At 39.8% G+C, this 12,110-nt stretch overlaps 1 protein-coding gene across 3 annotated transcripts in view; it reads left to right on the top strand.

The window, feature by feature from the left end:
• Positions 1-12,110, top strand: part of AMMECR1 (AMMECR nuclear protein 1) — an 80,505-nt gene that overhangs the window by 24,406 nt on the left and 43,989 nt on the right. For 2 of the 3 annotated variants that reach the window (XR_012662767.1, XM_075107237.1), the window contains exon 2: positions 11,888-11,998. The exons of the other annotated variant lie outside the window; for it this stretch is intronic. Coding sequence is in view for 1 of the 2 variants with exons in the window: in XM_075107237.1 (XP_074963338.1) it covers positions 11,888-11,998 (111 nt within the window). In the remaining variant the exon portion in view is untranslated. The remainder of the gene's footprint in view (positions 1-11,887; positions 11,999-12,110) is intronic. 3 annotated transcript variants of the gene reach the window in all.

Below are 12,110 nucleotides of genomic sequence, written 5' to 3'. Positions count from 1 at the left end.
GATGGAGGCAGGACTACACACTTAAGCTGTCAGTTCTCAAATAAGATTGTATATACCAATGGTATTTGGCCCTGAGGATACATGAGTGCCCTACTGCTTCCCATGAGGAGCTGTGTAGAGATGCACTTCTCTGGCTTCTCCGTCCATGCCGTTCTGATGCTGGGCTGCCGAGAAGGCTGGAATCCGTGGGTCAGAGCGTTCCCTGGCTTTGTGAGAGATGGGAGCTGGCGAGTCCAAACTCACACCTGCTTTTCATCACCTTTACCTTGAGTAGTGTCAACAGTGCCTGTTACTGCTGTGTTTCTGTAGTGTGTGTTAAATTGTGATTTTGTTGTTAATTATGCCATTCTGTAATGCCTTGTCACATCTCAAATTGTGTGAGGTGGTAATGCTGATCAGAGGGGTGTTATGTCGTTATGGCTTTGTTATAAAACATTGTACAGTTCAGCAATTCCTGATCTAGTGCTTAATAAGAGCCAGAATCAACTAGGCTAAGTGCAGAGCCAGCCTATCTGCTTTCACAGGTATGGCGTTGTATTGCTCAGATAAGCATGCTTGCCTGGAAGTAGCTGAGGGATGTCTGTCTTCAAGCTGCATTGCTCCCTCTAGACCTGTGCTGGGAGACTTGTAGGCATCTTTAATGGAAAGAATATGTATAAACCAGTAAGCCTTTTAAAAAAAGCAAAGCTGATTATTTATTCTCTTTAGTGATTTTTGGCGTTGAAATAGAGATTTATCTATAGATATAGAGATTGGTTTGTACATTTACCTTGCTAGTCAGGGTGAGATTAGCAGAAGTTTACAAGATAGAAGGTTAAGCTGCTAGTCAGAGGTGAATATGGAAGAGCAGGGGATCACGGTGTGCGTGATCACAGAAAGTACGGTGATAAAACCCTGGTGAGGGGCCTTGGCATCACAATTGCTGTGTTTTAAAGAGGATGTAGCCCCTTGTCCCATTGTGGTAGTTCCTTTTTACGTCATTAGCTTTTATTATTGAAGATTAGCAGACTTGTTCTACTTAGCATTCAGAAGATGATCAAAAAACTCTACTCTTTCTTCCCTGTTCCTTCACTTCCAGACTCTTCTGGAGGAGCTATGAATTTTCCAATTTACTTCTTGCTTTTTTCATCCTCATGTCTACTCTCAAATCATATCTTCCTGTGCCTCTCTTGTGCAGGTGTCGGCTTCGTGCCACTGTTCATCATTTCAGAGAGTATTTTAAATTTAAAATGACTAATGATTTCTCTATTGCCTGCATGATTCTGACAAGAAATAGTAAACATTAAGGCTGTTTTAACACTGCTGTTGCTAAGGTTGGCGGCCAAGGTGCTGGAATAGCCTTGTGATACTGCATTGGCTAATACTTGGGTCATACTTGGAAAGCTGTCTCCACAGCTGTATGGGCTAGAAATATTTTTAAGGTTTGGTTTGTTTTGTGGGTTGTTTTTTTTTCAGTGTGGGCTTTGTTTTTTAATGAAAAAAAACTTAATTAAAAAATATAGCCATACCTATACCCTTTCTGGCCTAACTGCACAGGATCTGTGTTGGATCCTTGCTTAAGCTTGATCTTAATGTCTTGGAAAGACAAATGGCTTTAGTGGCTGAAGTATTACCCTAGGGATTGATGTTCTGAAGAAACTCAATTCAAGATGACTTAATTTAATGATTTAGCAGCAGTCCAGATGTATAAACCTGATATCTGCTGATTTGAGATATAAAACTACTTGATGATCTTGGGTTTGTGGTGGACAAGAACTGCAGTTGGAACATTGTCGAAGCATTGTAATTGAAGCAGTATGAGCTGATGAACTGGTACGTCCTCTTGGTTAGTGTGTGTGTACTCAGCTGAGTGTCTGTGCAGACACCATGACAAATCAGTCCCTCATACAAAGTCAGTTTATACCCGGTTGATGTTGTCATTATGGGAATGTGGAGAAGAAACGTTCAATCTCAGAGGAAACTTCAAGTGTCTCACCCTAAAATAAGATATATTGATGTAAAGATGCATCAGTAACCCTGAGCAATGAAGCGTGTAATTAGATGACCTGTATGGAGGGTGCCGTCCTGAGGAATGTCCAGGTGTCAGAAGTGCTCTGACATTGCCACCCGTACCGCCCTGAGGAGTATCTCTATGGAGGATGTTACGATTTTGAAGCTTGTTTTTCGAAAGTGCGGTTATGTCGTGCTGCAAGTCCATCTGTTTAGTTTCAGGCACACTTGTGGGCTGGCAACATTAAAAACTGTCTTGAGTATAAAGGTGCGTAAAACCTCTTTTGTCCTGAGCCGTGATTCTCTGCTTGTGTAGAACATAACTTCTACTGTCAATTTTGTTTCTCTGCAGAACTGTAGTTATTCAGATCTTTCTTCAGCAGTGGTAAATAAGCCTACATAACCAACTCATGCGATTTCTGAGTAGTTCTGGATTTTGTTACATGTAAATATTTATTTTAGCAAAGCGAATAGCAAACTTAAGAACATATGTTATAGAAACAATTTTTTTCATGAAGTTGATGGTTTGTCTTGTAAGAGTTGGAGGGAGAAGGTGCAAAAGAACGACTTTGTAAATACATAGTAGGGTCTGACTGAGCACCCAATCTGGGCATACCTGAAAGTTGTTGTCCCTTGCCTTGTAAATTGTTACTTTTACCTTCTCTTTTCTGGAATGCTGTCCGTACTGCCTCACCCCGTCTTATATACTATACAAGAGCAGCAACACCGGTCCCACAGCCAAATGAACAGCCACATCATCTGGCTGTATTTGTGAATTCATGTAAATTTTCAAAATGAATTTTAATATATTTAATGCAATCTTAAATAAGCTGTTGTAGGTTCGCTTTAGAAAATGACCTACCAGTAAGCAGTCCTCTTATTTTTAACCCTGATTATACTGTTATTTAAACTAGATTTTCTTAAAATAGTAGCTGCTTTCTGACCTTCCTTAAGATTAGCTGCTTAGCTAAGCAGAACTTGCTAGCAAATTCACACCTAGGAGCTCCGGTTTTGATTGTGAGGCTGATCTCTCTAGGGCATATAAAGATTTCAGGAAAACCACCAAATATATTAAATCTGTTCTATGGGTAAAGAAAGAAATTTCTACACGTTTGTTTCTGAAATATAGTAGTTGGAAGAGTTGCTGATTTGATGATTTATTCCTGAGAATAACTGAAAGAATATGCTGTGCCCTCAGAAGTAGTTAATAACTTTTTCAGTAATTATGTAGTATTTTAAATAAAAAAATTGGAGATCTTGCTTACAGCTTCCGAAGGCAATAGATTGTAGTGATCGTCTTGGATCATTGTGTATTGGCAGTAATGAACCTTCTTCATTGACTGAATGTACTGAAGGAGTAATACAATATAGACTATTTTTAAGAATCTTGGCATATCTCCCACAAGGAAGAAGACTCTTATCACAACATAAATGATCTCCTTTTTGGGGAAATCTATGGGGGGTTTTGACATGCCCCAGTCTTCATGAATTTTTCTAGATGAAAAGTCTAGACTTACCTAGTAAGGTGGGGTTTTTTGTGGATATGTGTGTAACTGGACACAGGCAGGGTGATGGATTTCGGACACTTTACTCAGTAGCCGATTCTTTCTCCGATTGTGTAAAAGTAGCCAGGCAGGTAGTGCTTTTTTAACTTATGTCAAAACATGTGTTAAGTGGCACTGTAGTGGAAAAACTAGCTTTTTGTTTTGCATCTAGGCTAAAAAGGCTGAAGGAGAAACTGAAGTCTTTAAGGTGAGCTAATTCTAGGAAAAAGAGGGATACTTACCCTTCCCCTCAAAGGGTCTTTATATTGGCTTTCAGAATAGGAAAAATACCAGCCATGGGCTTCTCTAAATTTTCACTTCAGAGCCCACTTTGAACTTGTAGGTAAGTTGCTGAAGGAACTGGCTTCTATTCTTGGTTCAGAAAGTGCTTATGCTCTCAGGTAGACGTTGGATAGCACCTTGAAGCTCTCTGAAACTACTCTGGCTTAAATTCTTTGAAGCAATAAATAAATTAATGCTTTCTGATCTTTAGAATATGATTAATGTTATATCTCTCTACTCACTTCTGTAATACTGCTACATAGAAGGAAACAAGATGAATGTAGGATTTTTTTGTCTCTTCTTCCCCCTCCCCCCCCTCCCGATCCTGGAGGTTTGTAATGACAATTGTCTCTCCCATAATTTAACAGATAGTTTTGTGTCTGAATTGCCCCTTTGTTCTCTTACATTGCATCATACAAAATCAGAAAATGAGTCTGCAGTAAACATCGGGAGGGCATTTGGTCTTGTCTCCTGTTAAAGGATGGAATCAAATACATTTACAATATTCCTGACCCTGACCTGGTTTTGGAGGCCTTTGAGGATTCACTGCTGATGGCAGCTGTATGTCCTCCCAGGCAGTCAGTCCCAGCATTCGTGTTTCTTACCATTAGGATTTTCTGAATTGAACGTTTTACAGTTTGGGTTTCTTAGCATCTTCTGTTGCCAGACGTTCCCCTAAGTCTGAGTCAAGTATCTGGCCAACAATTTCCTTGTCTTTCTCTTTCTTCTCATAAATGAGAGCTGTTTTTCCTTTGTACTCATTAATATTCATATATCACATTGCAAATTGGTTATTGTGATTGTGCCTCTCTCTTGTGCTTTGCTGTTTTTCTTTGTTTTCAGTAACCTGATCTATTTCCAATTTCTCTAAGTGGATCTATTACCGTGATTGTCAGTCTTTATTGCACTTGTGCTTGTTCTGTTTGAGGAAATTTCCTTTCCTGTGAGGAGCTACTGACTTTTTCTTCCTTCTCTTGATTTTCTTGTGTTCCAGAAAATCTTATGTATTAATTGCCTACATTTATCAAATTCTGTCTTTATAAATTTGGGGGGTGGGCTGGTGTTGCCATTCTCCTTATTCCCCTTTGGAGGTTCATGAACTCTTGCCTTGACCTTTTTGTGTCTTACCAGACTTTTTTCCAGAATATATCTGGTAAGCTAAAATGCCCTGGCACCACGTTGTGTGCTTGTATGACTGTTGCAGAAAGGCACTCACCAGATTTTGTTATTGTTGTTGATCAGCTCCGTAACACCATCCATCAAGTTTCCCCTTTCATCACAAACTAGATACTTTCAACATAACTGCCCCCTCCTGTGCCTCGGAGTGTATGTACAGATGCCCTTGATAAAACTATTGCTGTACATGTTCCCGCCTCCTTCATTACTCAATGTAAGAGAATAAGGCTTAGTAATGTGAATTAGCTCACCAAATTGTGACATCTGGAAATGCCACAGCCTGGAGTATAACGAAGTTTAGAGTGCATCGGTTAGCAGGGAGGCTGCTTTCTGCAATTCTGAATAAGACTGGCGTTCCTTGTGCGAGGGATCGCAGCGTACTGTTCTGATGATAACCTTTAATTTCTTTCTCCAAATGCTGATAGTTTGAAACAGTATTATACGAGGGTTTAGCATTATTTGAAGGTGGAGCATGATCCTAAATAAGACGGTAAGGTTTATGCTAAAAAACAATAACAAATAAAAGGTAAAATTTCTAGAATTTACAGCAGTAGCTTGTTCACTTAAGTAAAACAAAAAGGAAGACACTGCCATTGCAGCTTTGCTTGTTTAGAGTATTTTCTGGGTGTGTTGCGGCTTGGAAATCCTTGGAGCACTCTGGTCTTACAATGGGGTGAGCGTGCTGACTTTTCTAAGTGTCTGATCCTGCAGGCATGGGTGTCAAGTAACAGTAGGGCTGTAGAGACTTCCCTCTCTGGTAATAAAAGATGGTAGGTTAAATAACTATAATTAAAATGTCTGTCTAAATATTATTTTTTACCTTTCAGTTCATCAAGTTTAATCCTTTTCACTTCAAAGTCCTACAAGATTTTTTTAATACTTGGGAGTCTTCAAATGAAACCGAAAAGGTTCTCACTCATCTTTTATAAAAAGTAGAGAAATATTCTTGATCTGTTCCCCTTCCTTTTCCCTATTCTTCCCACCTTCCTCCCCTTTCTTTTCCTTCCAATCCGTAACAAGGAAGAGAAACACGTCATACTGCTTCTGATGGTACCAGAGAAAGACCAATGGATTCACTCTGCTTGCCTTTGCCCCCCACCCCCCAACTTAAAGAATCCCTTCACTTTTTTTATTAAATGTACTGCTAAATAAAAGGCAGCTTGTACCCGGTGCTGCGTTATATTAAACAAGGATATTTTAAAGAGTGCTTTCTACATGATGTCAGTGTAAGTTATTGGCATGCTGACTCTTTACTGTGATAGCTGACTGATTCCCAAAATAGCTTGCACGCTTTTGCTTGCAGTCTAAATATTTTCAGTAACATATAGCAAGCGGGTCAAAAATCGGTTTAGGTGAATTTGATTGTAAATCATTAATAAAAAATATGCTTAGGGCATGGGTAAGCATGGTGTGTAAGAGACTATTTTGCTACTTTCTTTCAGTGTTTATATAGGTTTATACTTTGACTTTCATGCGAAGTGCTGCAGTTCTCCAGAAGTTGTAACAGATTAATGCTCAAGTAAAGTAGAGGGCTGTCCTAGTTTCTTCATTAATGAAAGTAGTGTAACAGTAGCTGAAGTGGCACATGGGGCAGCATTCTGATCCCGTGACCCATGGTCCTGTGCTTCAGCCACATGTTTTCTGGCTAGCCTTTAAGGTCAGTGCTTAGGGTGTTGGATACATGCATATATTTCAGTAGTCTCTCAAAGAGACAGACTATATATGTACGTATGCCCTTTTTGCTGACAGCAGTTGTATATGAGGAAGCAATGTTAGTTTAAACCCTTACTTTGTTGCAACTGTCTCTTTAATTCAGTTTTGCAACTGAAAATAGGGAAAAAAAATATATGATCAGCTGGTTTTCATGAAGTTGTGCCTGACAATCTCTAGAGCAAATAACTGACCAGTTGCCTGTTTTTTAGATTAGATCTGGGTAAGACTTTTCCATAAATAGTAAATTAGGCAATGGCTGGATGGAAAGTTTATAGTCTTCAGGTGGCTTGTGAATTTGTTGTGGCACCTGTAAGTAGTTTTAGATGGAAATATTTTTTTCATTGTGTGGCTCACAAATAAGCAAAAAAAAAAAAAAATCACAAAAAACAGATCCTTACGAAAGAAGAATGATTAAGATATTTACAGATGCTTCTGAGGGTCTGGATTTGGTCCCTTCTTCTGCTTCTGTACAGTTTGAAACATCTTCCACCAACTCTTAGCTACTGCGTATTTGGGGTGCTCTGCATCACTCCTGTTGTTAACACTGTCAGCGGGGTATGTCAGTGATTCCTGGCACCATGAAGTGAAGCTGAATAACCCATCAGACAAGGAAATTTCCCAGTCTCTTGGTTCAAGAGGGCTCACTCCCAAGCTCAGAGCTGTTTTGCTTTTTAATAAGATGCTTCACCCTAAATTGAGTAAGAGAACGACTTGAAGCTGGTTGTTGGAGACCTCCCAGGGAAGTGCAGCATCTGGTTCAGTGAATGGTTTTTAAAAAAAGAAAACCCCAACCAAACACCCCCCCTGCCCCAGCTTTCATACTAGATTAAGAGGGAGCCAGAGTCAGAAAGGGGAGCGTGCTCCGCCCCAATATGCTTTCCCACTCTTGTGGGATATGTGGGTTCAAACTTCTTTAGGCAAAAAGAGGACTCGGATCTCCAGCATGCGATGCATATCCTTGCTGTATGTCATTGGAAAAAAGGGACTCCCAGCATCACATCTGCCCCCTCTTCTGCTTTTTACTGAAGATTTTATCTTCTGTTATTTTTTCTGGTTTTTTTTTTTTCAAGTGCCTGGAGGTGCAGCTTTTCATTTTAGGTCTAACAGTATGTTGTTCATAAAAAAACCCTCCATTCTATTCTAAGAAAAACAGATAACAGATGGAAATAAGGATGTTTTTCAAGTTGAAAATTTACGTAGCTGTTCTTGACATCGATATCTGTGGAGTTTGGCACTTCGCCTCAGAGCTCAGATTTGTAGTTATGTTAGACGGCAAGTTTATTTGTGGGTTTATGGCTTTAAAACACAAGCATTGCAGGCTTGGGGAAAATACGCAAACAGCTGAAACCAAGAATGGCGATAAAAAGCTGAAGAACATAACTAAAAAGAAATGAATGCTTTTCTCTGCATAGCAAGCTATGAGCAGGCTTTCTGTTGTCGTCATTTAGTGTAAAACTAGAAATGCTCTGTAAAGTTTTGAATGGCAGACTTGGACTTTATATTAGGCTGTGAGAATTAATCCTAAAATGTAGCAGTCAGTGTTTTGAGTTCAGAGGTGGAAGCATTAGCGCAGCTGCGAGACCCTCCTCTGTAATTCTGCATATAGTTCTGGACGCTGATGTTCAGGAAGGTGAATTTAAACTGGAAAAAGGTGTAGAGAAGAGCTGTGATGGTCAGATGAAAAGATCCCCTTTGAGAGGAAACTGCATAAACACAACCCATTTAGCTCAGCGCAGTGAATTCTGAAGAGGCATACAAATTCTTTCTATAAATACTTTGGGGTATAATAACCAGGAAGGGAAAAGAACTATTCAAACTAAAGCACAATGTTGGCACAAGAATAGCTAGGTACAAGCTGACTGGGAAAACATTTCGGCAGGAAATCAGAATGTTTCCAGAGGTTCTGAACTTCAGTGAGGTTTTGAGGCAACCTCCTAATTTTTCATTTTGGGGGTTTTGTCCCCGTTATTTCTAGTAGTTTTTAAGATGGAGAATGTGGGTCATTTATGAACACAATTATATAATATAATTATTCCTTATGATAGCAGGAGCCCTGAAGGTCCCTTTTGGCCTTATTTCTTGGATCTTAAGATCTTAAGAATCCTCTTGGCTTGCTGACTGCTCTGAACCTTTGGTCCGTATTATTCTTTGAAGACATCAGTGGTGGTAATTAAGAAAAGTAATTCTGTTCAGTAGACTTGTATCTTCTGGGTAGGCATGGTGGTACCTTTAGTGGCTCCTGGGGAACAGGGAGGCAAGTGTGGGGGAATACGTAAGTTGAAAGGTTGGAAGAACAGCTTTCAGCAGATTTTGTGGCCTATAGCATGTATGGCTACCAGTGGTGGTTCATTTACCCAATTGATAGAGTTTAAATTTAGTCCAAACAGTGTGTTTATACTACTACCACCACCATTAGTACAAAAATATACATATATAACCTTTACTTTTTCTGTTGGTATTCATTGACAAGGACTCCAAAGCATATGCAAATGTTTCAGTAACCTATTTGACATTCAGTGATGGTGTGTGGATGTTTTCTTCTATCGTCCTAATAGCAGTAGCGATGCATCCTAGAAAGAATTACGTTTTGACAAGAAAGTAAATGCATATATGTTTCCCTGAATTATAGCCCTCCACTAAGTGTCTTACAGCTAATAAATCTCATAATCCAAAGATAAAGGTCAAGAGAATAATCCTAAAGTCCAATTTGAATCTTCTTCTGGCTTGTTTCTGTACAAGGGGAGAGAGTGTCTCCAGTGCCATTGTGATCTAATAATTTTGTTGGAACTTAGAGGAACTGGGATACCTGTCTTGCAAATGCCAGTAAAATGCCACTTGTTGATCTGAATGGAGAATAGCGTGATGACCTGCATTCTGCTAAATGTTAGGTAATAGTTCCTTCTGGCTTTATGCTCTACAGTTTTTATCAAACAACTTTAAAAAAAAAAAAAGGGGGGGGGGGAAGCAAAAGGAAATGACAGGAAATGGAAATCCAGAAGAAAGATATGACTTCAGCTTCCTCTTCTACTCATCGTCATTGAAGGAAGGGAACTTGTCCAGTTTAATCAAACAGGGAAGAAGTTGCTTTGCCAGCAGATGGTAACAGGTTTTGGAAAGTTATGAGAGGACGGGGTGCTGGTGCTGTAGAGACTGAGAGGCATATCCTTCTCTACCTTTCATTCCTTTTCATTCATGATGAATGTCTTGTGCCACATGAGACAAAGCGAATGGGATGGAAGGAGACGAGGAATACGGGCTGTTCTTGAGAGTCCAAAACCACACGCATACCTATGTATATACCCCCAGTACGGTTACATCCATCTCTGTTACAAAGTGCAGTGATTCATGCAGTTGTGCAGTGACTGATCTGCTCATACAATAAAGCTCTTAGCCTTAATATAGTTTAAGAATCTTAGCATAGCTAGAAAGGGAAGTTCTGTTTCACAAAATAGAGAAATTTAGATTATAATTTTACTGATCCTTCAGATCAGGAGTCAGACAGGACATAGTTACCACAGGTTGTTTTGCAGTGACAGTGCACTGTTGTAAATGTGCTCATTATTTGCAGCTGGTAGTGGTCGAAGAAGATTCTTACCTTTTGATGCAGCCAACTTGACTTTTTGTGAATTTTTGGCAGTATCTGTGCTGGATCTGCTCCGCTCCTTAAAGGCATATGTGATAGTTATGTTTGCTTTGTAGTCTCCTGCTTCCCAGATGCTGGCCTGAGGTAGGTTACCTCATGTTGGGCTTCTTGATCTTCATAGCAGTGGCTATGGACTGTATAGTAGTAAGGACACTGAGTAGGAAACAGCTATAAAGAAAAACAAGCTGAATTCAGATGGCGGTTTGTACACGTGTATAATGCTGAGGAGCAGCGCCTGATCCGGTAGCTTTGGAGAGAAATCAGTTGCACATCCTTAAGTGTTGATGTGGTGGTCGCAGGTGCTCTGAATGTCAGAGATGCACCTTCGGTCAGCTTTAGTGCAGCGTGGTGGCAGTCTTCATATCAAGAATGATACATTTTTGTGCCTGAATGGCCTATGACTTCTCAGAAAAATTAATGCCAGATTTACTTCAGGATTTAAGGGGGAGGTGCTCTGCAGCTGGGTGGAGGGGCAGGGGGGGTTGCTTGTTCTGCAGAAATGTGAACCCATTGGTGATCAAGAATACTCTTGTGTCAGGTTGTTTAATTGAAATGCCTTTTTTTTTTTTTTTCTTTTTAAGCCTAACAGTAAGGGAAAGTGCACTCCTGTTTGTATAATCCACTTTGATTTGTCTCCTTTCTGGAAAAAGTAAATTTTCTATGCTTTTCTTCTCTATATGTCCCTGTTTATCTCAGGATCAGAAGTCTCTGTTAGAGTTGAGAGGACTGGGTAGCCAGGAGCCATGTTCACTTCCTTGAGAAATTCAGGTTTGTGTAGGTTTCTGTTGCTTGTGTATTGATGCAGTGCTGTAGAACTGCAAGGACAACTTTGGTCCCAAAAAGTTGTGTGGTTAGTCTCTTTCTTGTTAATTTAGTGTATAGATTGGTACAAAGTTGTTTATAGAAGAAGTATTTCTTTGTAACTGTCACACTCATATAAATGAGATGTGCAACTTATTAGAGATTTTGCTCCACTCTTGGTCATTTTTGAGATTCTTAAATACTAGCTTGGGATTCATAGAGGAAAATATCCTTTTCTCAGGCAGTTCTTTAAGTCTGGAGAGTGTTCCTAAATTTTCTTGTCTTCCAAGGATTTCTGGTAGTCTCTTGCCAGCAGTGTTAAGGACCAAAGTATTTGTGTTCAGGTGGAGGGATGGCTAGTGTGACAGCAGTATTTTTCTCTTCTGTAAAGGGTTCCTTATGTACGGATGTCTGAAGGCGAGGCTGTTCCCTTTCACAGGAGGAGGCTAACGGGTAACAGTGAGAGAGACTGAGCAAATCATATCTGTTACCAAGCAGTTTCATTCTGATCATTAACTATTCCAGTAATCTTATTTTCTATTATAATGCATGAGCAACGTTTCTAGAATGGTCAAAAGGAACTGCAAGGGACACTTCTAAATACTATGGCCTGCTCAGATACAGTTATTTTAGAGATTTGGCCCCCCATGCCTGAAATGGAAGGTCTCTGTTGCTGAAATTTCACACTGACTGTCAATATTGCTTCTGTGATCATGTCTTTTTTTCTCCCCTAAAACAGCCCACTGTTTGTAACGTGGAAGATTGGTCGAGATAAACGATTGCGTGGATGCATAGGTACTTTTTCTGCCATGAACCTGCATTCAGGACTCAGGGAGTACACACTTACTAGGTAAGATTTTGTTTTCTGTAGCCTTGACTTATGTATTTAAATAGTCTACTGAGGAGATGATAGGTGTGCTTTGGTTCGTTTTGGGTTTTTTGGCTGTGTCACTGTACTGATC

This window comes from Phalacrocorax aristotelis, chromosome 11 (assembly GCF_949628215.1).
Source record: "Phalacrocorax aristotelis chromosome 11, bGulAri2.1, whole genome shotgun sequence".
NCBI lineage: Eukaryota > Metazoa > Chordata > Aves > Suliformes > Phalacrocoracidae > Phalacrocorax > Phalacrocorax aristotelis.
Note: the sequence above shows the minus strand (reverse complement) of the source record. Positions and strands in the feature narration are given on the sequence as shown.